The sequence below is a fragment of the Cygnus olor genome, chromosome 18, assembly GCF_009769625.2.
Source record: "Cygnus olor isolate bCygOlo1 chromosome 18, bCygOlo1.pri.v2, whole genome shotgun sequence".
Taxonomy (NCBI): domain Eukaryota; kingdom Metazoa; phylum Chordata; class Aves; order Anseriformes; family Anatidae; genus Cygnus; species Cygnus olor.
In genome coordinates this window covers 2,850,140-2,876,498 of record NC_049186.1, presented here as the reverse complement: position 1 = coordinate 2,876,498, position 26,359 = coordinate 2,850,140, and the positions used below count along the sequence as shown (strand labels likewise).

General features: G+C 57.6%; 1 protein-coding gene across 1 annotated transcript; it reads left to right on the top strand.

The window, feature by feature from the left end:
- The first annotated feature begins 874 nt into the window (after nt 1-874).
- LOC121056951 (heparan sulfate glucosamine 3-O-sulfotransferase 3B1-like) lies at nt 875-26,011 on the top strand. The gene is made up of 2 exons (XM_040530527.1): nt 875-1,337; nt 25,315-26,011. The coding sequence occupies exons 1-2, from the start codon at nt 922-924 to the stop codon at nt 25,931-25,933; spliced, it is 1,035 nt and encodes a 344-aa protein (XP_040386461.1). The 5' UTR covers nt 875-921; the 3' UTR covers nt 25,934-26,011.
- Nucleotides 26,012-26,359: the final 348 nt, after the last annotated feature.

Here is a 26,359-nt window from a genome sequence, read left to right as displayed (position 1 = left end):
TCCGCGGCCCGGCTCGTGTGTGCGGTGCGAAGCTGCGGTCCCGGTGGAGAAGCGGCGGGGCTCGGCAGCGCGGGGCCGGATCGGGGCATGGGAACCGATCCCTCGCGGCCCTGCGAATCTATGGAGGCTTTCCCCGCGGCACGGCGGCGTTATCTGTGGATTTACGCGCGTTATCCCCGCGGCACAGCAGCCCGCGCGTCCTCCCGCAGGGGCCGCGGGCGGTTACAGCGCCGGTGCCGTTACGGGCGCTGGGAAACGCCCGCCCCGGGGGAGCGGCGCGAGGCCGGTGCGGGCTGACGCGGCGGGAGGGCTGCGCGCGAGCCCCGCCGGGACCCACGGCCACGTCTGGCGTTCGCCGGGCGCTCCCCGGGTCCGTGACGGGGACGGAGGAAGGGAAGGGACCGGGACCGGCGGGGCCTCGCCCGTCGCGACAGCGTGTCGCCCTGTCGCCCTGTCGCCGTGCCGCCCCGCGTCCCCGTCCCCGCTCCGCACCCGCGGCCGCTCCTGAGGCAGCCCCGGGCGCGGCTCCCCTCAGCGCGCCGCAGCCAATCAGCGCCTCGCCTCCCCCCCCTCTCCCTCCCCTCACCCCGCCCCTTCCCTCTCATTGGCCGCTCCTCCCAGCGGCCGGGCTGGAGAAGCGGCGGAGCGCGGCGCCGATTGGCCGCGCCCGCCGCCCGTCACCCGCCTCCCCTACCCCCCCCCCGCCCCTCCGCCTTGGCTCCGCGCTGCCCGCGGCGGCGCCGCCGAGAGCGGGGCCGGGGCCGGGGCCGGGCGGGGGGCGCCGAGGGGGCGGGCGGCGGCCGCGGGGCCGCGCTGAGGCCGGGCCGGGCCGGGCCGAGCCGAGCCGAGCCGAGCCGAGCCGGGCGGCCCCGAGCCGAGCCGAGCCGCCCCAGCCATGCAGCCGTGCGCGGCCGCGGGCACATGGGGCAGCCCCTGAAGCGGCGCCTCGACGTGCCCGGCGCGGTGCCCTCGGTGCTGCGGCGGCGGCTGCTGCTGCTGGGCGCCATGCTCGGCCTCTGGCTCTGCCTCTTCTACTCGTGCGGCGGCTCCTGCGCCGGGCTGGCGGCCCCCGGGGGCTCCCCGGCGCCGCGGGGTCCGTCGGGGGGCGGCCTGCCCCCCCCGCCCCCCCCGGGGCTGCCCGAGGCCGCCCGCCCCATCTCCAGCCTCGCCGACGGCACCGGCAGCAAGCGGCTGCCGCAGGCCGTCATCATCGGCGTGAAGAAGGGGGGGACGCGGGCGCTGCTGGAGTTCCTGCGGGTGCACCCCGACGTGCGCGCCGTCGGCGCCGAGCCCCATTTCTTCGACCGCAACTACGAGCGGGGCCTCGCCTGGTACAGGTACGGCACGGCACGGGGGGGGGGGGGGGGGGGGTGACGGGGCGCCCCCTCCTCTGCCCTTTTATTCCCCCCCACAGCGATGTTCCGCCGCAGGCACCCCCCCCCCCCCCCACCTCCAAGAAAAACCCCGAAATCCGAAAAAAAGACCCAAATCCCGCCCTCGGCCCCGCGCGAAGCCCGCTTTCCCCGTTACCCTCGGCGGCCGCCGCAGCGGTGCGGAGTTCGCGCTCGGCAGCGCGCATTTAATCTTAAAATAATACATAAATACTATTTTCTTTTCTTCCCCGCCGCTCATCTCGCTGAGCTCCCGGGCCTTTATTTTTTATGATTTTCATTATTTATTTGCCGGCGCCTCTGTTTCCCGCACCCTCGGAGCGCGGCCGGGGCGGGACCCTCGGGGGGGGCAAGTTCATAGAGGGGACGGGAGAAGGGGCCGGGGAAGCGGCCGGCAGCGTGCGAGGCGTTAAAAGCATTATTAAAAGCATAAAAAGCATTAAAAAGAAAGCTCAAAAATCGCGGCACCGCTTCCCGCAGATGCCCCCGTGCGGGAGCCCGCAGGGTGCGGGGGGGATGCGCAGCCCCGACGGCAGCTCCTTCCCGTATCCCCTAGGCGCCTCCGTGCTTTAATTCGGCTTTAATTCGGCTTTAATTCGGCCTCTGCTGGCTGTGTGCAGGGGGCAGCGACCCAAACCTTGTGCCCGGGAGGCAGCCGGGCGGTGCTGAGCCCCAGCGCCCCGGTAGCGGGGAGGGGAGCTGCCACCCTCCGAGGTTTTGCGGCGGGTTTCGGACGGTGCCAGCCCTCGGCTCGTGGTCGAGGGGGTGCAGGTTGGGATCTGGCCGGGCAGGAGGCGTTTCTGGGAGCGCTTTCGTTTTAGGAAACTGTAGGATTTGGGTGGAGGATGCGGCGGGTCGTCCTGGAGCAGCTGAGGGGAAATCTTGGTGCGTTTTGGTAAAAAAAAAAATAATATTTCCCTGCAAAAATGTTTCTTTGGGGTTTTGAAAGGAGGGCTTGTATGTTGCAGAGCTGAGGAGCTGTCAGGATTTATTAGCGAAATGGTGTTGTAGGTGTTGAACTCTGTTTTTAATTAGGCACCTAAATTAGACCGTAAAATGGTTGATTAATCTTTTACAAGAAGGAGGTGGAAGGGGAGAAGGGGGGAATAATGCTTATGATCGCATCAATCTGTTATCCCAGGCGCAGCGGCTGCCAGTCCCGGTTCGGAGGACACCCCTCGTGCTTACGTTCGGAGAAGCTGCCATCGAAGTTGCCCGTAACTTCTTAAACCGCTCCTCGGGCTGAGCTGCCCCGATCGGAGCAGCACGGGCCCTATTTCCCCAGCCCCAGGGCTGAGCAGAGGCTCTGCGGAGGGCTGCTCTCCCCAGAACCTGGCCGCTCTTCAGGTCCGAGCCCCCGGTGACCACCCGGCAGCGCCGTCCGCCTGCCTGCGGCACCGGGATCGGGGAGCGAGGGAGGCTAAATAAATGTCCTAGCACCCGACACACGGGGGGAGGAATTTGCCCAAATCAACGGACGAGTGCTTGCGTTATTTGTAGCTTTGCTATGAATTAGACGCAGGAGTTTGTTTCTCTGAATTTCAGCGTTAGAAATCGGGTGCTGCCTAGCCCCAAACTCCTCCTGACTCCAGTGAATCGGCTTCGCAGCGCTCCTCGAGAGCACGCCGATTTCCACGAGCCCCAGCGAGGCTTTTATTTATTATCTTAATGTCAAAACGGAGAAGCGTTTGTGTTTGCTTGTTAATGGCCCAATAAAATCCGATTAAAAAAATGCTGTAAAATATCTGCCGTGCCAGTAGCCGTGCACCGAGCTGGGCGAGCCTCGTCCCCCTCGTCCCCGTTTTTCAGATGCTTTTGCACAAATTGGCTCGGCTGAACTTTGGACCTGGGGCAGTGTGAGTGCCCGGTTGTTGCAGTTTAACCCCATTGCCTGGCTTGGAAAAGACGAAGATGCAAGTTTTGATCCACGCCTCGTGGAAAGGAGATTTTATTCCACGGGCTTCTGGCTAAATCTGGTCAGATCTGCTAGGAGGCTTTCTTGGGTTGATTTTTTTTTTTTTTGCCTCTTTAAAAAGTTGTTGCTGCCATGCAACAACGTATCCCAAAGGAAAGTTTCTGCAGATTTATGAGAGACAGAATCATCTCAAATTTGCTTGTTGGGCTTGATGAAAGCTGGTGTTCGGGGGTATTTGTGACTACCCATAGCGATGTAAGTACTGTGCCGTGCTAAAGCTTTCACGTACAGTAAGTAACTTTTGAAGGAGGGACTGCAGACTTTTTTTCTTGCTCCATTTGCCGCTAAGTGGAGGAGTTTAAAGTAGAATTTATTTTTCCCTGTTTGTGTGGAAGGCAAAACAGCATCGAGGGGTGCTGACTGCTGTTCCTAAAAAGCGAAGGGAGAAGAAGGAAAAATTAAATAGATTTTCGATAGCGAGTTAGCTGGGAATCCAGTGGAAACGACCTCGGTCCGCACGTTGCGGGGTTGCCCCCCCGGTAATGAATGCAGCATGTTAACTGCTTGGAGTGAAAATATTTACCATGACAGAGGAGAAAGGGATCCAGCCCCTACTGCAAACTAATTGTAAGTAGCGCCGGGGATTTGGGGCACTAACGAAGTTTCTCTGCGCAGCAGTGAGGCTGCGGCAGCTCAGCCGTGTGTGTGCCCGTCTGCGCGGACGAGCGGCCCCTGACAGCCCCGAGGAAGCTGCTGGAGGGGCTGGGGGGGAGATTTGCTTCTCCCCAGCCTGGGAAGTAAGTCGTTCGGCTTTTCTTTTGATTTCCTCCCGTTTCGCGCAGTAGTGATGCGCTTTTAATACAGTCGGGACATGAAAGCCTTTTGTCCTGTAATTAACGTGAGGGGGGGAAAAAAAAAAAAAACCATGGTGTCATTAGGGTTACGTGTTTAGGATTTTTTTTTTTCCTTTATTTCTCACTTCGGGCCCGGTGGGCTGTGGCACCCAGTCCTGCCGCGGCTGAGCGTTCCCAGCCCCGCTCCCCCTCGCTGATTTATCGACGAGTCTGCGCCCTCCGCCAGGACCCCCGGGCACGCCGGCTCTGGGTCAGTCGCGGCGCTGGCCCCGGCTCCGCCGGCTGCAGGGCGCAGACTGCTTTCTCTTTTTTTTTTTTTCCTTTTTTTTTCCTTCCTTCTCTGTGCCGAAACGCATGGCTGGGTAGGGTCAGCAGGATCAGGTCCGGCTGTGAGCAGTGAGCAGCTTCAGGCGTGCGTTTCTTACGCTCCCCAGCCACCTAAATAAGCAGAGGGGACCTTAAAGTGGAAAGCGCTGCTTCGTGGCAATTGTTGAAGTAGGGAAAAACGTCCTTATTTGTTGTTTTTGGGGGGGGGGGTGTTTTTGTATTTGTTTTTTTTTGTTTGTTTTGTTTTTTTTTTCCCCCCAGGAGCCTCCTTTTTGCCCCGAGGTGGGGCTGAGCAATGCGTTGCTGGGAGCGGAGGAAGGATAAGGCAGCTGATGGCTAGGAGGGGTGAAAGCTCTGCTGAACCAAGGGTAAATCTTGAGAGAGGCAGAATTTTACCCCAGTGTTTGGCCGTTGTCTGTAAATCCCGAATTCACGGTGGCAGCAAGTTGAACACCCATGTCTCGCTTGCCACCACGAGCACACCACCCTGCGTGCCTCCTGTCCCACCACAGCCCGGTGTTTGCAAGCTCCCCACGTTATTTCCACGGGGTGTCCCGCGTCTCCTTGGCCCCAGGAAGCTCGGGAACGGGCCCACTTCTCCCAGGGGAGCTCCGTGTAAAAGCCCCCGTGGCTGATTGAGGACCTGTTCCTCCAGCGCGCTCCCAGGAGCTGCCTGGGGTTGGAACCAGCGCGTCCCAAGGGACAGTTGTGCTCTCCAGGGTGGCTTTGCCAAGCAGTGTCCCACTGAGCTTTTATCTACTTGATGTAAAAATATATCATAGAAAAAGCAAACGATTGACTGTGCCTTGTGCCGTGCTGACTTTTCGTGGTCCCCCTTGACCCGCGCCCAGGAGCGGGGCCGGCTGTGCCCCCTCGGCCGCTCCCACCACCATCGCCTTTGGTCGCCGGGCCAAGTTCGGAAGCAAACGGCCCCAAAAAGAAGGGCTGGGCTGCTATAATCAGTCAGCAAGGCCCTTGTGTTTGCATGGGCTCATTCCTCCAGATCTGAGGAGGGTTGAGTTGTTCAAACAGATGGCGAAGATTATTCGTGTTGCTGGGGTTTCAGCGCGCCGCTCCGTTTCAAGCATGTTGCCCGATATGACGCACGTGACAAGTTCTTCCCAGCACGACGCTGGGGGGGACGACATTGTCTGCCGCGATCGGGTTTCATGGCCTCACCTGTTGAGCTGCTGAACTTTTCAACGTTGGCCATGCGTTGGGGGCGACTTATTTGGCTGGTGGATCTGCTTGGCTAATCGTGTTAGCGCAGCGCCGTGCCGGGGAGCGCTCTGCTCCTTCTTGGCGTGAGAATGGTGGGAAGAAAAACCCACGGGCTGGGCTCCGGCTTTGGGATTTTTAAATTATTTTTTTTCTTGTTAAAGTGGGCAGATCTCTGTAATGTGCTGTGCTTTGGATACCTCCGGGCGCTTCCAGTGAAGGCTTTGCTTTTAAAAGCATCCAGCGAGCCCCAGATGCGGTGGCTCTAAAAACTCGACCTAAACTGCCGCTCTTCCGAGCTGCGTTTCAGACCTGCCCAGGTCCTGAACTTGTCTCACCGTCAGGCCTCGCTTGCTAAACTGCTCTGTCTGCCCGAGCCTGGATTCGGTGCTATTAATCCGTCCCGAGTGGCAAGAAGCCTAATTAAGCGATCTTTCAGCGCCAGCGTTCACCTCTTCTGCCGGTGTGACCGTGGGTGATCGATGGGTCACGGGGATAATGAATGGGCCGGGGCGCTGCGGGGACACTTCACACGTGGGCTCCAACAACAAACAGCAGGGCTCGTTATTGCAGCGGTGTAATTAGGGGGTCAGGGGCTATCGGCGCTACCTGTTGTCACCACGTGGGCAGTGACCGGAGGGGACGCCTCTTCCTCGGCGGGGAGTGACTAAGTGCTGCGCCGGGTTGGGGCTTGCTGCCGATGAGTGTGCCGGGCTTGCCCACGCCGGTGCAATTTCAGGTCTTTCAGCAGCTGGTGGGGAGTTTCTTAATTAGCTCGTGAGCAACGCCGAGCGCGTCGGAGAGGAGCGCAGCCCGGCGGCTGTCACCAGCGGCGGCCGGGAGGCGACTGAGTCAATGTGGCCCTCGTCTGGGCTAACGTGAAGGGGAGGAGGGCTCCGGTGGGGAAATGCATCGGTGGGGTTGGTGTGGGGCCGGGGGTGATGCTGGTCGCTGTTGGGTTTGCTGCCACGGGGCAGCAAAGGGTCCCTCTGAGCTCCTTCTGCCTGCGGCATGTGATGTGCCGTGGATTTTAGCTCGGTCCTGAAGGTTACAGGAGGGACACAACCTCCGCTGGTGCCACGTTGGCTTCAAACGTTCCCTGGGGTGGCTTCTGCTCTTCGTAACAGCTCTGAGGACCAAGGGGGAGAATACGGGGTGCTGCGGTGTTGTGTGCGCTGTGCTCGTGCTGGGAGGCGGCGAGGGACCTCGAGGTGCGGGGAGCTCTGAGCTGGTCTCCTCGATGGCTGGCGTCCCAAATCTTCTGTCCTGGCCCTGCCAGCACATGGGCTCCTTCAGGAGTTGTGTGGAGAGGCTCAGAGGTTTGGGTGGCTGGGGATTTTGGTGCTGCTGCTGGGAGTGTTTGAGGAAAATAGATGTAAAAGTGCTGGCAAGAAGACCTCACGCTGACTTCGAGTAACTGAATATTTCACTTTGTATTTCTGCTGTTGCGGTGTGTGAGCATGGTGGTGCCCTGTCCCCTTGGCGGGCAGCAGGGGAGGGGAGAACGTGACTTAAAGAAAAATAATGTTGTGTTCTGCTAAATCCTCCTCAGAAGTGCCCTGGAACCAGTCATGTTCAGAATCTGTTTGGTTTTTTCCTCTCCTGCGGAAAAGGGATGGAGATGGGAATGTCCCCGCTGAGGGACACTGATTGAGCACTGCCCTGAAGGGCATCACGGCAGTGGAGCATCTGACCCCAAAATGATTTTGTGGCTGCCGGTCACCCCTGTTCTCCAGGTGACTTTGTACAGCTTGGGGCAATGACGCCCACTCATAAGGGCGGCTCGGGGCCACCCTGTAGGTCTCTTGCTGCTAAAATTCACGAGGTCGGGGCTGTAACCCAGCCAGCCAGCTCGGGGGGTGCTGCGGGGGGCTTCTGAAAACCCACCGCAGTGCCCAGCTTGGTGCACAGGAGCCTCTCCTGGGGGCTGGCAGGCCCGTTCCTGCCGGCGTGAGCAGAGAGCGAGGGTTGTGCACGGGATTTTATTTTATGTGCCTGTGCACAGCATTATAGGAAGACGTATATATTTTATACATCCCCCGCTGAATGTAAATGTGAGGCCAAATCCTGCGCTGCTGCAGCAGTGGTCCTGCGGCACCGAGCGCAGCTGGAGTGGGAACGCTGGTCCTGGTACAAAGTGTGCTTCTCCTGCCTGGATCTGGCTCTAGGGAGGGGGTGGGACCTCAGCCCCGTGCTGGTGGCCTGGGCAGGAGCTGCTGCTCTGCAGGAATTGAGTTTTGAAATTTCCCTGTGTTCGATGCTGTCCAAACAGGATCAGGCCCCCGGCGTGCATCCATGTGATGGCGAATTCAGAAAACATTTCTCCAGCAGCACGCGCGTCCTCTTGGGCAAAATCCATCCCAGTGATTAACTTTGCTAAAGCCCCCAGAAAGCAGCTCTGCGTTCCGGCCCCTCCGAGGCACCGAATCCAAACTTGTCGGAAAACGGGACAGCCGGCGACGCGCCGGTGGAGGCGGAGGAAGTCGTTGGAAAAGTGCTGAGAGGTGGTGGGAGGACGACTGAAGGCAGGAAAAGCAGAGCGTGTTGGCACGGCGCTGAGGTTGGGATCGCAGCAGGATTTTTGGGTTCGTCCTGTTGACGTGCAGGGGGCTGAGCCTGGCGCTGCCACGGTCGGTGCCAAGACCTTCCTGTCACTAGGGGGAGGACAAAACCCCGGCGCTGTGTTCATCAAGTTCCCTGCCTCTTCATCGGGCTATTAAATATTTGTTTAAAAACTGGCACGGCCTGCAGCTCTGGCACGCACGCAGCTTATATTTTAAAGATGTATTAGGCTTGGAAGGAGCGCGGGGGGTGTTGGAGTAAACAGCAGGTGTGTCGCAGCCCGTCAGTGCCAGCGGTGTCCCGAGCTGGCTCGTTTGTGAGGCTGGGGGAGCTGCAGGGGCCCCAGCAGCTCCCCCTGCCCCGTGTCCCCGTGCCCACAAATTGGAGCCTCACCACTGTCCCCATCCTCTGCACCAGAGCAGCCCAGTGATGGGCATCTGAACATCCCTGAGCATTTGCCCTGGCATCGCCGTGGCTCTGGGTGGGATCACTGTGAGCTGAGCCGTGCAGAAGCCAAGCAGCCGGAGCATCACCCCTGCTCAAGGTGGATGGGCACGAGGGATCAGCAAAGCCCACCTCCTGCCATCTTCACCAGGGCTGCTCATGAGCTTGCTGCAACTTAACGCAAAGCTTGTAGTAGTTCCTGTTTTTTTAATTCCCTCCTTAGCAGGTCTGGTATCTAACAAGCCCTGGGCTGTCTGCATGGTGTTTTGTAAAGCGGAGGGAATAGCTAGCAGGGGGTGCTGAGCAGCGAGCGAAGCCTTGGGAGAAGATACGGGCCGTGCCAAAGCAGAAGTGGAATAGCAGGTTAGTGTTTCATGCTGGGTTTGCTGTGAGCCGAGAGGGGCCGGGAGCTGCTGTCTGCTTCGAAGCCTCTTAATTACAGGCTGGCGCGGCGCTGCCCGGCCAGCTCGGCGCGGGGAGGAGCGTCCCGTCCCGGTGTCTCGGCGCACCCCGACGCCTCGGCCACCCGCCCTCGCTGCACCGTGGCTCCCCCCAGAGACGGTTTCAAGGTCAGGCTGCTAAATGCAGTGTAATAATTAATTAAGCTATATATAAACAGCAAGCTCACGCGGTCCTAAAGCAGATTAGGAGCGCGGGAGTTTCCTCTCGCCCGCCTTCCTCCCCGTGGCCGTTTCCTCGCTCGGTTTCTCCGCGTCGAGCCCTGCAGTTGTCACACTCGGCCGGCCCAGCATGGGTCACCAGTTGTGGTGAGCAGCTGCAGGGCTGGGGCTGAGCCGAAAAACCATGGGGGCAGAGCAAAGCCTGCCTGCTCCTGGGCTCCCCGCCTCGCCCAGTTCCCCCCATTGATCCCAGTCTTCTTGTGGTGCTGGAGGAAGGAACGTGTGGTATCTCTGCCTTCCCCATCCATGCCCGGTACTGGGAAGGATGCTGGGATTCGCCTTCAGCAACAGGCATCGCAGGACTCCTGCATAGCAATAACCCAGCTGCGTAATTTTTTATTTGCCCCTGTGGTGGTGGGAGAAGCGCTCCGTGGAAAGCTGGTTTCCGTGGGGTTTGGAGCATGGAGGTGGATGAGTAAGCCAGGCTGGGTTTCCTGGAAAAGCTACAGCAATCTAAAGTTTGTAACAAGGCATGAAATTGGAGCCAAACAAATGCTTGCGGGGTGATTCCTGCAGAGCTGAGATTTGGACAGTATCAAAACCGATGCTCTTTTTATTTTTAAACCCTTGCATCTATCCAAAATGGGTCAAAACTCATTGCAAACCCCAAAAGTAAACATTTAGGGGTAAGGCTTAGTTCATACTGCAGGTTACTTTTGATGGAGCTGCAGAAACATCCCAGGAAAACTACAAGCTGTATCTCTTCATCAGGCAGAGGCGGTCTGTGCTGTCAGGTGCTGAGACTGTCGGAGAAGAGCAGAGCAGCTTTCAGCACGTGCAGATCAGGCTGGGTTTTGAAGAGCATGAGTACACCACACACATCTACCAAGTCTGATCCTTGGCTTTGTATAGGGGAATCTTTGGAAAACCCCAGCAGACCCCACAGGCGGCTCCAGGAGTGGGGCAGCAGCATCGCTGCACGCCTTGCTTCCCTTCTGCTGCTGCACCACGGCACCTACTGGTGCATGACCACGTGGACCCGTGTGCTGATGGCCGCCACTGGGGCTAGGGGCCGGTGGGAAGAGGTGCCCAGGGTGATGGGCTCCATGCAAGAGGTTGCATTTGGGTGCTGAGGTTGCCCTTCCCCAGCTCCGTGGCTCTCTGGGACAGAAGTGACTTGTCTCAGTTTGCAGGCACTGGGATGTGTCTACCTCCAGGAGCTGGAGGCAGAGAGAAGAGGCTTTGTGAGGGCTCACAATGGAGTCCCGAATTACTTCAGTCCTGGTCGGAGGGGGCCCGGCTGTCTCTTTGGGAACCCAAGGGTGTAGAGATCAAAGGTGCGAGTGAGTCAATTACAATTCACATTTGGTTCATCCATATGTTTGGGTATTTGAAAGGCTTCAATGGTAACCCATTTTATATCTCTTATGCCCATTGATTTGTTAATCTGACACTCGGTTTCATCTGAATGACAATGGCGCTCATTCAGACTCCTCGGTGTTCAGGGAAAAGTCATTTCACTTGGGTTGTGCTCCAAGGCCTCAGCATACCAGCGCACTGGGCTCTTTGTGCCGAGGGGCTGGCGGACCAGGGGATAATTCAGCCCTGCAGCCGGCTTCAGAAGGAGGTCTCTCGGCAGCAAGGGCCAGGGTTGGTTTGTGAATGCATTTCTCCAAGACCTTGCTGTTGGGGTGGACCTGCTACCGGTGGGAACACTGGAGGCAGACGTTGGGTTTTGGCACGGTGATTTTGCTCCACGAGGTCCTTTCTGCTCACCACCATAGCCTCGGACCTGCCCTTGGAGCCGGCAGGGTGCAAAGTGGGCAGGGTTACAAGGCAAGGACCCAAGCTCTCAGCAGGGAGAACCCTCCCAAACACAGCCCGAGCGAGTGTGTTGGACTAGATCAAATTATCGGTATGGCAACGCGCAGTCTCTAATTATGGGAATACCTTTTTAATTAGAAGTAGTGCTTTGCATCTGCTGTACTTGCAGCAGAGCATCTCCACCAGCTGAGTCTGCTCTTTAAAGAGCCCTTGACTGCGTTTGGCTGCCTGCTGGTGACCAATCTCGATCCCACGTAATGACTGGGGCAGGAGGGGCGGCTGCACCCAGACCTGCTCCTTCTTGTTCCCCTAATTGGAGCCTGTCTCCCTCCTCCGCTGGGAATCTCGCTCCTTCCCAGGGCTGTTTGTGTTTCCTTCTGCTCTGCCCTGGGCTCCGCAGCGCCGCTGGGACCCACCTCGTGGCACGGTGGCACCGCCGCCTCCGTTGCCTCCGTGGGCACGTTCCTCTTTCAGCCTGGAATTTAATTTCATTTTTTGTCTCCGATGTTTGCTGTGGGGGGTAACAGGGGTGAGGGGGCACTGAGGAGGGCCCTACTGGCCTGACTGGAGATGCTGTGGGAGGAGGATCCCACTCTGGACACGTGTTGTCCCTCACAACCTGGTCTGTTTACAACAGATCTTCATTTCCCAGGCCCCGGCTACACCTTAATGGCTGTAATGGCAAATCCATTAATGAATGAGGTGGGGCAGCAATCCCATTTGTGTTCAGATGCATTTAGGGATCAGTGCTGAGAGGATCACCGGTGTGATCCAGGCCTGTTGTTCCAGTGGGTGGCAAATACAGCTCGTCCCGAGGTGGGCCGTGCGGACCAGGCCCATGGCCAGATGGCTGCCGGTTGTGGTCACGTTGATGCCGCCCGCCGTGTGCCCGGTGCATGTGTCACCTTCTTTAGCAAGGAACATCTGCTCGGGCTGGGATGGAGGCAGGAGACCTCGGGAAGTGACTCGGGTGGCTCGGTGTGGAGTAAGTCTAAACCAATTTAGGGTTCCTGAAGGACTCAACGGGCTGGTGAGGGCTACGAGCGGCCAGCTGGAGCCGTGGGGCCTGCGCCGCGCTGTCCCCATCTGCTGCAAGGTAGAAATGCTTGGTTTAGCAGCAGGTCTAAGCCTTCTACGTGAGGACGTCAAAGCGTGTTAGAAATGTGAGTTTTTGCTGTACAGCAGGGAGCAGGAGAGCTGGGCCGTGTGAGTGTGGGGTGTGCTTGCTTGGTTGGCACTGCCCCATGCAGCTGCTCCTCCTGAGTTTGTTCATCGCTGCGGTACCACCGGGACGTTAACCTGTCCTCTGACGGTCAGAGGGGGTCCCATTACCTTTGAAGCAGTCCCGTTACCTTTGTCCTGTTACCTTTGAAGCAGTCGTGGGGGATCCCCAGTGCCAGCCACAGGTGGTTCGGGTGCTGCTGAAGAGCCAGGCGGAGGCACACAGCTCGGGGCTGGCAGCAGCTTCCCGGCATCGCTCGGGCCGTGTTACAAGCACACATCCATACGTGGCTCGTATCAAAAAGGACAGAAAAAAATAACTTTTTGAAGGGGTTGATGGTGCAAATGGAAAGCTGGCTGCTTTGTGAACTGTCATTTCCAAGGCCTCTGCTGTTCAGGCAGTGCCGGTCGCTTACCTTTTGCCCAAAGTATCCATTTAGGTGCTGAAGGTGGATTCCTGGAGATGACATGCAGCTTTTTAAAGACCTGCAGCCCTTTAGGTAGATGTGTATCTGTCTCCAGGCTTCTCTGAAGCCTGCCCTGGCCTTGCCACCCCGAGAGCTCCATTCCTGCAGGCTGCACAGGGGCTGAGCCGCTCCACGGAGGATGCTTCGAGGACTCCCCGTGCTTGGAGGAGAGCTCTGCTGGATGAACAGAGCAGTTTCTCCGCTCCCCTCCCTGCTCTGCTGTCCCCACGGTGAGGAAGAGGAGCAGAGCTCACACAGCTGCCACCAGCACCCATCCCTTTCAGGGCTCTTTTCCCACCCCATCCAGTGTGTCCCACACCACGGGCAGACGGATCACTGAGGGTGCCTCCCTCGGGCAGCAAGGGGCTTTATCAGGGGCTTTGCTCCTAATCGCAGGAGGGCTGGGCTTCGTCGGGCCGTGTGTGTCGAGGAGGCAAGGAGAGCCCTCCCTGTGCAAATGGGAGGCCGCTCGCACGGGCGCTGAACAAAAGGCGGCATTATCGGTGTGACTTGTTACCTGCCTGTGCAGGCACGCAGATTAGGACATTAATTTAGGTCCTGGGGGAGAAACACAAAAGACCTCTCAGCGGGGCTGTGATTTATGAACGTGGCGAGAGGGGAGCGCGGGTCCTGCCCGTATCTCGCTGCGTTGGTTTTGTTCGGTGGCTTTTGACTTGTGCAGTGTTCAGTTAGGGGGTGGCTCTGCGGTTTGTGGGCTTTAGTTTTTTCCTCTCTGTAGTGAAATCAGAGCAGGTGAAACGTGGCGCCCTGGCTGTTCCAGGGAGAGGGAAGGTGTGGGAAGGGGAAGGGGTGCAGAAGCATTGGCGTCCCCTGTGCCATAGCTCATCCCTGGGATGCAGTGCTTGAGCTTTGCACGTCCCAGTTGGCTGTCAGCCTGCTGTGAGTTGTCTCCTTGTGCTCCTGTCCTGGCTGGAACCTCATGAGATGTTGCTGAGCCCGCAGCCACGATGTCCTAAAGCCATGTGGGAACAGCCACCCACATCCAGCTGCCTTTGGTTGTTGGAGGCTGCTGCAGTGCTTGCTGGTGTGTTCTTGTTCAGCAGGCGCTTGTATTTAGAAAGTGGATTTACAAGCATAAAAATCCATCTCCATGTAAACCCTACAGACTGCCGCCCCAAGATGGACCCACGCAGGTGTTGCCTCTCTTGAACCAAGCTCTTCTGTTCTGGGGAAGCGCTCCCTGTTGCAGCGTGCCTGCAGAAATGCTGCCACGGTGTGTAGGGGCCCTGCAATGCCAGGGGGTTACATGACGTGACCCTTTTCTCCGGCATTAAATACACAAGCCGTGCCTCTTGGGTCCAAAACGAGACGTGCTGTGCTCGCTGGGCTCCCCACCACCAGCATGACAGGTTCCTGGAGAAGGCCTTTAAGGATGAGGCTGGTCGATAACCTCCCATGGGCTTATGGGGTTATAGGGATGTGGTGGGGATAGGAAATTCCTCCGGGTATCCTAGCAGGGGACAGGAGGCCCCGTGCTGGGGACAAGGCTTGGGGTCTGGCCCCAAGCACATCCCTTTGGGGCGGCCAGGAGGATGCGCTGCTCTGCCAGCCATGGAGGGACGTTGGGCTCTTGTGGTAGTCACCGTGCTGCTTGGGTTGGGCATCAAATTCTTGAAAGACCTGGGGCTTCAGGGGCACCAGCTGAAAGCCAAACTGTGATCCCCCAAATCCTCGTGTGCATGGGGCTTAACCCTATAGAGGCTGATCCCTTTGCTGCAGGGACGTGCTTCTCCAGGAACAAGGAGAGGTGCCTGAAGGACAAGTGAGGAGCAGCGCCTGTGGGGCTTCAACGTCTTGGAGAGGATCAGGGCTGTTACTGTGAATGAGGAGAGGAAATGAGTGAGTGGGGGAGCAGCCTGGGGCCGTAGAGGGGAGCAGCCTGGGACTATGGGCTCCGTGCTGGGCTGGTGCCCACGCTGCTGAGGGCTGGACACCAGCAGTTCTGGCTGCTGCTTCCCTCCATGACACCGGTGGTGGCTGAGCTCGGAGGGCAGCCCAGGCAGCTGCATTGATGTCTGAGGGGCTGCTGCCACGAGGAGACGCTGGCCATCAAACCCACGGCCTCTGTCACCCCGCATCTCCTGGGGGCGCGCAGAGCATCTCCCGAGAGCCGCCACTTCCACTGCGGGCTCCACGGAGGGGAGCAGAAGTGCTGGGGTTACCTGCTGGGGAGCTGCTGCTTGCTTCTCTGGGCCAGCCTTGTTTTGGACGGGGACGTTTGGTTCCTGCAGCTCAGCAGGTACTGGTTGCAGCGTCCCGCGGAGGCGGGGGGATCTCCGCTTCCCAAATAGCCGCGCTCACGAAGCAGCGTCGCGGTACCAGGCTGTGTTAAACCAGCGGTCCCTGCGATGCTCCAAGAGCATCGTTGTGTTGCTGTGAATGCGTAAGTGGATCCACCGATCCTTTGTATCGCAGAAGCTCAGTAAACATAACGCAGCTCAGGGCTGTAAATCTCTGAGGGAAGGGAAGTGGCTGGTCCTTCTGGTTGGCACTGTGTGAGAGCCAGAAGTCGGGCAGGGGCAGCTGGGAGAAGTGCTTACCCAGGGAGTGCGTTGTGAGTGCTGAGTCTCTGCAGATGCCTAAAACCCTGCCTCCTTTTCCTCCCTTATTGCCTAATTTATAGAAGGAAGTGTTACTGCTGCTTTGCACCGAACTCCTGGGCACCATGAAGGGAACCTTGGCTCATTCCAGACCTGTGCCTGCGCAGCTCTGTTGGGCTGCGGACCTGAGCCCCCCGTGCGCTGGGCGAAGGAGCTGCTGGTGGAGGCAGGGAGGCCTCATGGTGCCCGAGGAGAGGGAAGGAGGCTGCACGGGTGCAGCTGGAGCACTTGTGCCGGGATAAATTGCGTTTAAACCTTTCGGTGGGGTGTGCCTAGAGGGAACATCACGCAGGAGTAAAATACTTGGCTGGGGGCAGCTGGCCTGCAGTCTGCTGCAATAAAGCCTCCTGTCCCAGTTTGCCAGTTAGCTCAGTCGTGTTTCCTGCTGGGTTTGGAGTTGTTTTTCCCCCTTAAATCACACGTTTCACAGAACTGCCCCCTCCCTGCTCTTCTTTTAAACAAAAACAGTGTTTTCCTTTTTCTTTTTTTTTTTTGAAATGGAGACAGATTACTCTAATCTCACATGACTCGAGCAGTGGGCAGCGAAGTCCGGTGCTGCTGTGCAATATTCTGAAGAACTCACCCAGAAACAGCAATTAGCTTTTAATGGGGGCGCCGTGCCCGCCAGGAAGAGGAACCGGAGCTCTTTGTGCCCCGGGCGGCAGCGGGGGGACCTGGTGGCCCTGAAAGGGACCGGGCTTGACCGGGAGGAGTAAGATGCTCATTTCAGCCCCACCCCCTTTCTGCACTCAAAAGCTCTTATTTTCAGAGTAAAGCACTATTGAGGTGTCGGGACAATGGAGACCAAATCCTGCTGGGGGAAGGGAGGTGCTGGCAATTGCATCTTTTGTTGCTTTTACTCCTCTCCCTGCCTATGGCCTTGCCCCTCGAAGAAATGCACATAGATGCTCGCTAGTTGATAATGCAATCACTTTCTTGGGACTTTGCTAATAGGATTATAATTATTACTGGAGATAAAGTGAAGTGAATGGAATATTTACCACTTCATCTTAAATTATTGTAAATCCCTCCAAAGCAGCCCTTTGATATGTAAAGCGCCGCCCCCTTCCCTCAGCGAAGATCATTATTTAGTGGAAGTTCAGAGCTTTTAAGTACGAATGGGGACAGAAAGAGGCTTTGCTGTTTATATAAAGAGCAGAACCTATATAATGAACTGGCGGACTTGATGAATATCTTGCCTGGCTCCAGCAAAGGCGGAGGGAAAGTTCTTGGGGAGCGTTTGTAACCGGGATGCAGGGCTGGGGCACGAGACCGGGTGCTGGTGCACGAAGAGCAAGCAAGGAGCCGGGGCGGGCTGTGCTCCCTGCAAGTCTGTGTGATGGGTGAGAGAGCTGCCAAAGCATAGACAAACTGCTCCAGGGCCGGGAAGGTCCTGAGCTGAGTTTGGTGGAGGCAGGAGCACTGCTTGGTGGCAGCCCGAGCCCTCCCGTGGCCAGGGTTCGAGGCCACAGCGGCTTTGTCCCTGCCCAGGAGCTGTCGTGCTGCCCCTGTTCCCTGCGAGTACCTGGGCAGCAGCAGCGCGTGGGCACCCTGGCCAGCAGGAGGGACCTTCTCCCGTGTGTCCCTCCCAAGGTTTCAGGCCGCTGGTCCCCATCCCCTTGAGCCTTCCTCTCAACGCTGTGGTAGGATGGGCATTTTTTTTTGTGCCCATTGCCAAGGATGGGCATGTCCTCGTCATCCTCAAGGAGTCTTTGTGGCACTTTGGCTCTCCAGTGAGAGCACAAACTGTCCTGGTGCAGATAAGACTGCCGATGCAGCGCTGCCCTAAGTCATTCCCTCCCCTGTAGTCTTCAGCTATACGGTGCGGTACGCATCGCCCCGTCCCCTCCTCAGGGCTCTGCATGCAGTGGGAAGGACCAGCTGCTGGTGCCCCCTTTTCCCCCTCTCCCCCCAGCATTTGATGGGGTTTTCATCCTCATCAAAGGAATTGAGGTCAGACTCCGTGGCTGGAGCCTGTTCCCAGGCGGTGGTGGACACCGGGACGTGAGGACACCAGCTCTCCATCCCATCGGAGCCCATGGAGGGAGCTTCTCGCTGGGGAGCCTTCACGTGCTTCCTCTCCTCCCCTAATGCCCAGAATCTGCAACAGGTGACGGGGACCTGAGAGATCTGGGGGCAGGGAGCGCGGAGGGTGAGAAAAACACAGCTTTCATGCCCTCGTATTATTTTCCCCTTTCCCTTCTCCTTTATCTCCCCCTTTCTCACCCCCGAAGTTCATTAATTCCCATCATCTGGTTTGTGTAAGCGTCGTGGCGAGTGTTTGACGGAGCTGGATAGAGTTACACCCGTTTCAAAAAGGCCGGGGCTGGTTTGCAGCCGTTCCCTTTTATTGTTGTATAATTTGCCAACCCAAACATCGGGCTCCCCGCTCGAGACAAAGGCGCACATGTTGCTCTCACCGCTGCTAATAAAAAGAGGAGAGGCCGCGTGCTACCGTACCGCTCCTTGGTGCGGCGGCGGGAGGAGAGGGCAGCCCGAGACGGGGAAATCGGGCTGAGAAAAATCAGATGTGGCAAATAATAAACCAGCAAGTGCTCCCGCCCTCGAACAGGCGTTTGCTGTTGCCTCTCCTCTCTTGGTTTCTTCCTCTCCGTCATCTTCCTCCTTTCCCGGCCGGATCTGCTGGCACCAGCAAGCCGAGTGTCGAAGCCAGCGCGCCTCGCTGCCGGTGGCAGGCTCCGTGATGCCATTAAAAAGCTTTATTACTCCTACGTTCTTTCCCCGGGCTTGTCGGGTCCTTGCTTTAGAGCAGTATTTCTGGGACTTGATGATTTTATGGTCGAGCTTTAGGGAAAAGCAGCCATAAAGGCTCAGACTCTCGTGGGGAGGCTCAGCCCTGCCGTTTGTCCCTGCATGCTCAGGACCGGGCTCTTATCTCGGCGCTGTTCCTATCTTCTGCAAAGCTCAGCCTGGGCTTTAAAGAGCCTCACGATAATCCTGCTCCTTTCGGCTTTTGCTTTCTTGTAACCAGTATAAGGGGGTTTGCTTTCCAGTGATAACGGAGATAGCGGCACATAGTTTAAGCTCCACAAAGCCAGTTGAAAGCCAGGGGTAAATACCGGCCGATGGCGTCTGGGTGCTGCGGTACCCCACGGAGGGAGCTGGGGACGGAGCCTTCGAAGCCCTCCCGTGCTGCATCCCCCTGGGACTGGGACGGGAGCAGCTCTGCTGGTGCTGAGCACTGCTGAGAGGGGCAGAATGGGACCAGGACGGGTCCAGCGTGGTGGCCTTGGGACCCGATGCTGGTGATGCTCGGGGTTTTTGCTTCCTAGACCTTCGCTTGCTATCAGGTGCTGACAGGGGGCTGAAGCCAGCGGTGTTAATGCAGCCCTTGCTCCGCTCACCGCTGTGTTTTTCCTGCTTTCTGACAGAGATTGGCACTAACTGAGCATTGGCCTGGCAGGGCGGCTGAAGGCAGAGCTGCTCGCTGCCAGCCCCATCCCTTCCTGCCTGTCTGCAGCTCTGATCGATCTCGCTTGGCCTGAATTTATTTATTTATAGGGGGCAGAGAAGCCGGGGGATACAAAATGGGAATTGCAAGGGGAACGGCAGTGAAGCCTTTCTCAAAAGCATCTTTGGTTTAAGGCAGCAGGCAGATGGACTGGGGCTTTGGGGGTACCCTGAGCTGAGTGGGGCCGGGGACCCAAACAGCCCTGGGGAACAGGGGTGGGATGGGAGAGCGTGCGTGGGCTGCAGAGCATCAGCGTGGGAGTCTTCGTCCTGCCTCATCTTCTATATTTGTTTCTGTAAAGATTTTCTGACCTGGTGCCATCAGGCTTGTTTGCTTTCAGCGTCCCAGGCAACCTGCAAGTTAGAAAAGCGACAAACGCCACGCCAAGTTCATCAGTTGCTCCAAATTGTCTCACCGTGTGTGCTGGGCTGCCTCGGCTGCTCACCTCACCTGGGGGCTAAAAGTCTCCTTCCAGGCTGGGAGAAGAGTTTTTTGTGCTTGCTTTTTCCCTTTCCGTTCACCTTCTTGCCATACACTTTTGGACTAATCCGTGTGGTTTTTCAGACTGCCTGTTGCGAGGATTTGGGGGCACTTTCTCCAGAAACTGTCAGGTTTCCAAATTTTGGTTTTCTGGGAAGAAATGACTTTTTCTTTTCTCGAAACACCCGTCAGGAATTTGGGTAGGACGTGGCCAGAAATAGGCTGGATGCTCTGCGTGCGCACCGCTGTGCGGCCAAGCAAATGCTCCTGGATTACAGGGCTGAGCTCGGTGTAAACGTGGCTGGTGTCCAAAATAGTTCGATTTGCTTTTTTTCCCCACCTTTCCTCTATTTTCCTTGCTTCTAAGGCACAGCTGGGAGGGAAAGTCTAAAAATCCTGCACAAAAAGCTGGTCTTGCTGTATCTGCCACATGGCTTGTTGCAAACGCTGCCTGGTCTGCCCCGTAGTCTGCAGGGAACTTGTTGGCATCCCGAAATTTTGGTGATCTGCCCTAACTTCAATGATGCTTCTCATGGGTGTAGAATTCCCTGCGCACAGCTAGCCCTCTCCCTTTGGAGTGAGGTTTTGTTGTCCTTGCAGAGGGAAACTGAGGCAGCTCAGGGGGATGGGGGGGGTCTGGGGGTGGGGGCACTTTGAGACCGGAGCGAGCCTTCGCTGCAGCACGGGGCACCCCCACTTGAGCCCCACCGGTGCACGGGGAGCCTTGTACCCCCCCTCTGCCCCCTGCTTTGTTTTGCTGGGGTGCTGTGGGCACTGTTTTGAGGGGGGGCAGCTCCTGTGCCAGGGAGGTTTGGGGCAGCGCGGGATGTGGGGACAGTGCTCGCTTCCTCGCCAAGCACGGCGTCCACGCGGCTCCCAGAGTGATGCTGTGACAGTGCTGGGTGCCTCCGGTTCCTGGGTAGCACAAAGGACATATCCAGCGCCAAGCCCTCCTCAGGAAGGGAAATTCATAATCCTCTTGGCTCCGGGACTGGTGGCTGGGGGCAGGAGCACCTGGGCACGCCAGGTCCCTGCTGGGCGGCCTGACGGTGACCTCCGGACGGGCGGGTGGCTGGGGGGGACACCTCTGCCCCCAGGCTGGGCCAGCGCGGCCACACCGCGGGGCATAGGGCTCCCACAGCCCCCACGGGGATGTTTTCGGGTGGCAGCAGGTGACCGACATCCCTGGGGGCACAAATAGTCATAGCCATGCCGACAGGTAGCAGAGGTGGCTCACTGCAATGCGGGCAGGTGTAGGGGACCGGCCGTCCCTCCCCAGGGTAGGATTCCCGGTTGGGCGATGCTACTGGTCCTGCTGGGCACCAGCATGTCCCCCGCAGTGCTGCTCCCCTCCCCGGGAGGCTGCGGTCTGTCCTGCACGTCCGTCTGTCCTGCCTGCCCGCCTGCCCTACCTGCCGCCCGCGACGCCCCGCCGCTGCTGGCGGAGAGGCGGCCGCAGATTAGCCCGCAGCCCCTCTGCGCAGACAAAAGCTGCCACCAAGGGCATTAGACTGCGGGATTGGATTACCCCGGGGCCACCTGTCAACCCCACTCTGTAAATTTATCTTGCTCAGAGTCCGGTTTTCACATTAGAGAAGTTTGCACTTAAAAAAATAACCCCCACCACCCCCACCCTGAGCCCCTCTGAGCCGGGCAGGGTTTATCTTAGCATCCCGTCCTGTTGTGGGCTTTGGAGCTGCGCAGGGCTGGGGATTAGGGCTGTTTGAACGGGGAGAGCCTTTATTGGGTTACCCTAAGTGGTTAACAGGTAAAGTAGGCCAATCCATCTTTAGGCTAAGCCTATCACTGCGCCTACGAAGGGTGCAGGCTTCGCGGGGGAAATACTCATTAGGGGAAAAGCTTTTCCTCTGTCTCTCTTAGTGTGGTCGTAGCTCGGAGTTCCCTGCCTGGGGGAAGTTCATGGCTGTGATCCCACCGCCTCTCCGTCCTCCCCTGGGACCCCAGGCGCTGTGTGCAGTGCTCAGGGATGCAGGGGTTTGCTGCTTGGCATCCTGGCGTTCCTCTCCTGCGCCCACAGAGCAGCAGCTCATCCCTTCCCGAGCAGGGACGCAGGGAGAGGGTTCAAAGGCAGGGCTTCGGCGCTGGGACTCTCTGCTCTGGGGTGTTCTCAAGGCTGAAAGGGCTTAAAAGGCTCAGACAGTTCCCAGTCAATCTGAAATAGGATGATTTGGGTGCACGCGCTGGCTCCAGAGGTTTTTGAATCCCAGATTGCCAGAAGGCAGGAGGATAACAAGGCAGGAGGATAACAAGGCAGCAGGGACCGCGTGCCAAGCTTCTCATGCCGTCTTCATTTTCCACCCTGCTACCCGCTGCAGCTCGTCTCCATCCAGCGCCGTCCCGACCGGTGCCGCAGCTTTGTCTGCGCTCAGGTGGCCGCTTCCCACAGCCCAACTCCCTCCTCGCCTCCCTTTCCTCTCCCGTATGGGCAGCGGCTGCGTCTCAGCACCCTGCCTTGCACCATGAAGCCGCCGGGTCTGTAACGTGTCCGTGAAGCCTCCGTGGAAACCAGGGGCCCCGCAGCGCTCAGGAGCTGCCCCGGGGCGGAATGCACGGGGGTCCTGCACCGTGCTGGGATCTTGCTGATCCTGCTCCTCTCTCCGTGGCTGCAGCTCCTCCAGCTGTTACGGCTCTGTTTTCCCCTTCCTTTGGCACTGCCCTTGGTGTCTGGCAGCCGCAGGAGCAGACGTGTTCCGGGCTGGAGCCTGCTTCTGCTCCCAGCACCGCCTGCACCGGGCACGTTGTGCCGGAGCTGCAGCGCTCTGCCCGGGCCCATTTGCCCTTCTCCAGGTGTGGCGTGAATGGGAACAAACCCCTTGTGGTGACTTTTCCGCCTGCGTGAGTTCAGAGCAGCAAACCTACCCGTTCCTCCTGTCCCCGAGGCTCTGCTGCCTCTGGCTGCCAGCACGACGGGTGCTGCCTCTGTGGGAGATTTCGGGAGCCCTGGGAAAGCTCCGCGCTGCAGACAGGCCCGTGCAGTGAAACTTTGCCTTCCTGGCTGTGATGCTGTCAGGGGTTCAAACCATGTCCACGGGCCACAGCATTTGGCTTCGCTCTCTGCTCTCCAGCTGTTGGGCAGCCACGTTTCCAGCAAGGCGGTGGCCAAGGCAGTCCCCAGGACCTTAACGGTGGGCTCTGCCCCGCACCCGTCTGCATGGAGGAAGGAGAGTGCTGGAGGGGCCGGGTTTGATGGATCCTGTTCTCATTTTGGGGTTGAAGGCCCCGTTTCTATCTCTGCTCCTCTTAGCCCGTGCTGGCCGGAGGGCGGTAGCAGTGTCAGTGTGCTTTGGCTTCTCTCGCCCTGGTGGGTCACCAGCTCTGCACGTGCCATGGAATGTTCACATGTTCTGCACATGCCAGGAATTGAGCTCCTCTCCAAAAACACCACTTCTGGGAGGGCTGGAGATGGACAGAACCGAGTACGCTCAGCTTGTCGGCAACAAGACACCTTGGTTGGCCTCAGGCACAGATCAGGAGCGGGGCTTCAGGCGCTGGTGGCTCTGCGAGGACACTGCCATGGGGCTGGTGGATGCCTCCTAGACGAGGAGCTGCTCCCTCCTGTCTTCCTCTTCTGGCTCCTCTGGGTTCCCGAAGCGCTAATTAAGAGTTTCCCAACCAGATCGCCTGACTCCGCACCTCCACCCCCAGTGATTTCCTCCTCTTTCCCAGGGCTCTGGGGCCCAGCCCTACCCATGGCCTCTCTTGTGCAAGGAGAAAAAAACCTAAGCCTTGCGTCATTCCCAGGAGACTGGTAAATGCTGGGTGCAGCAGCCCTGGAGGGGAAGTCGGTCGCGATGTTCGGGGCCTGTACGGTGGACCTGCTGCTGCTAAGGGTGCAGCGTGACCGTCCCGGGCACGTCCCGGGGAGCGCTCGCCTCTCCTGGCAGGTCCCAGGCCCTGAAGGACTTCATGGGTTGACAACCGCTTAAATCAAGCTGGGGAGCGCTCAGTGGCCAACGCAGGATGTACCGCTCAGATTTAATGTGGCCATAAAAAGAGACACGGCTTAAGGAGTAGTCTGTCAAAATCCACGTCAGCCCACGTTAGATTTAAGAGTTGCTCTCTAAGCATTAATGACTGGCACTGTCTGCGAAGGCGCGACCAGTTTGCCAAATTCTCCAGAAAGGCAAGGGATCTGTCAGTTTTATTTCGGTCACTGCTTGCCAGCATGTGCCAGCTCCTGGTTTCCAGAAGCTCTCATGCCCCATGAGCCTGGTGGACCGGACACAAGTTGTGTCTGCGTGTGATGTTCCACTTGTGTGCCTTGAAACAGCAGCCCTAGGGGATGCTGCCACCCCTGGGGCCCCTTTGCCTGGGGTCCGCCACCACCTCTCTTGGTCACCCAGGCGGAGCTGGTGTGGGGGTCATCGCCCACCAGGGTCCTGTGCACAAGGGGAGTCTGGGCTGCGCAGAGCTCCCCTCCTGCGTGATGCAGGGGACGGAGGGGTGCGTAGTCACCGGGCCCTTGCCGGTAAGGACACTGCATAAAGATAATGCCAGGAGACGAAGCAGAATACCAGGTGCAACCTACATCAAACAGCAGGTGCATAAACAGCTACTGTCTAAATACCATAGGCACGCAACACTTTATGGTTCAATCAAACCACTCATTCTGGAATTTCCTATTATTTGCCCTCAGATCAGATGGGTCGTATTTTTTCCCCCTTGGCTTCTTATTCAGGGCAACCGCTGGAATCAGCACAGATACCAGCGGTGTTTTGAATCGCAAGGGCCCGCAGTGATCTTTGCTGCAGATGCATAAAAGCCAAGGGGAACAAGCAGCCGCTGTGTGCAGCGCGGCCAAGGGAAACGCTCTTTGAGGCTGGCAGATCACACGCTCACCGGTCACTTCTCTGCGATGGGTGGATGCTTTGAGAACTTAATCAAGTTTTATAGTTTTAATTTTGTGACAGACTCTCCTCTTGCCTTTTTTAACCGTCTCACAGCAAATGAGCCCCATTGGGTATAAAGGGAAAGAACTGGCAGAAGGTCTAAAATATTTAGGCTTGTCCGTGAATGTTAGGAAAAAATGACTCTTTTTGCTTTGAGCCACTTCCGCCGTTTCTGCAAGATCTCCAGTTTTTCCCCGTGTGGTTAATTAGAAATAGCCAGGGCAATGTGGTGGAATTGCTCAAGGATTTGGGCTTCAAGGGTGTTTTGTGAGGGTGCATCATGCCTGGGAGCTGAGTTTTCCATGCTTGTATGCCGTATTCCAACTAGCTGCAGCCAGCGTGGTGGCGGCGGAGAGAGGTTGTCCTCGCTGGGTGCAGGACTGGGATGTGCTGAAGATGCCACCAGCAGCTCTTGATGCTCCTTCTCGTGCTTCTTAGGGAAAAACTCTGCTGGGTGCAGGGGACCAATGTAGCTGGGTGACAAGCTAGGCATATGCTGGGGACAAATTGCACCCTCTCGCCTGAATTGGGAAAAATACCACATTTGGGATGCTAAGGGAAAGCAGCGTGGATGTGCTTCGGTGAGCTCCTGGCTTCTGCTAAGCCCTTCTTTTCATTACCGTGGGGAAAATGAGCTCTGGGCCGGGGGCTCTCTGCTGTTGACCTGAGCCACGCGAAATGCTGCCGTGGCCTCATCCTGACCAGCTGGGAACTGGCATGGTACATGCAGCCACGTACGTGTGGCCTGACTCATCCAGCCCTGGGAGATTGCTCAGCTGGATTTCTAACAGTAGCCTTTAATAATAATAATCCCTCCCCAGCCTCTAAATCATTGGAAAATGGATTTATCAGTACAAGCTGAATAACCCACGTAGGCATTTTAGGGAGGAAAATTCTTGTGTATCTGTGCTTGAGTATGCGTGTTTGTATGTATGCGTGTTTTCCCTGCTGTTCCCTGTTGTAACCTGTGCGTCTGTTCTGCCGGCAGGGACCTCATGCCCAGGACCCTGGAGGGGCAGATCACCATGGAGAAGACCCCCAGCTACTTTGTCACCAAGGAGGCCCCGGCCCGCATCTCCTCCATGTCCAAGGGCACGAAGCTCATCGTGGTGGTGCGGGACCCCGTGACCAGAGCCATCTCGGACTACACCCAGACGCTCTCCAAGAAGCCCGATATCCCCACCTTTGAGAGCCTGACCTTCAAAAACAGGACTACGGGCCTGATCGACACCTCGTGGAGCGCCATCCAGATCGGCATCTACGCCAAGCACCTGGAGAACTGGCTCCTCTACTTCCCCATCGGGCAGATCCTCTTCGTCAGCGGGGAGAGGCTGATCAGCGACCCCGCGGGGGAGCTGGGCAGGGTCCAGGACTTTCTGGGCCTCAAGAGGATCATCACCGACAAACACTTCTACTTCAACAAAACCAAGGGCTTCCCCTGCCTGAAGAAGGCGGAGGGCAGCAGCAAACCCCACTGCCTGGGGAAAACGAAAGGCAGGACCCACCCCGACATCGACCAGGAGGTGGTGCAGAGGCTGCGGGACTTCTACCGGCCTTTCAACATGAAGTTCTACCAGATGACGGGGCAGGACTTCGGCTGGGACTGAGGCTGGTGTGGGAAAGTCCCCTGTAGTTACTTGCCCAGCACGGTTTGCGTATATAAAGAGATATATATGTATGTAAAATGTACAGAAATCTATTTTATAATAATTTATTTTTAATTCTTAAGCAATTAATTCACTAAGCTGCCTAACCGCACTGGCTAGAATGGTAGCCCGTAACCTGTTTAACATTCCACCCTGTTTAATTCTAATATGTCTTTCCTTTCTTTTTTTTTCCTCCCATTTTCTCCTCTTTTTGGTTTGGTTTGTAACAGACGGTGCTTCCATTTTTCCTAAAGAATATTTGTATTTAAAAAATCGGAAAAAAAAAAAAAGAAAAAAAAAAAGAAAGGGTGGGAGGGGAGGGAAAGCACAAATTTATTTTTGTTACGGGTATCTGGCCTTTATAAACACTTGCTTTCCCTATTCCGG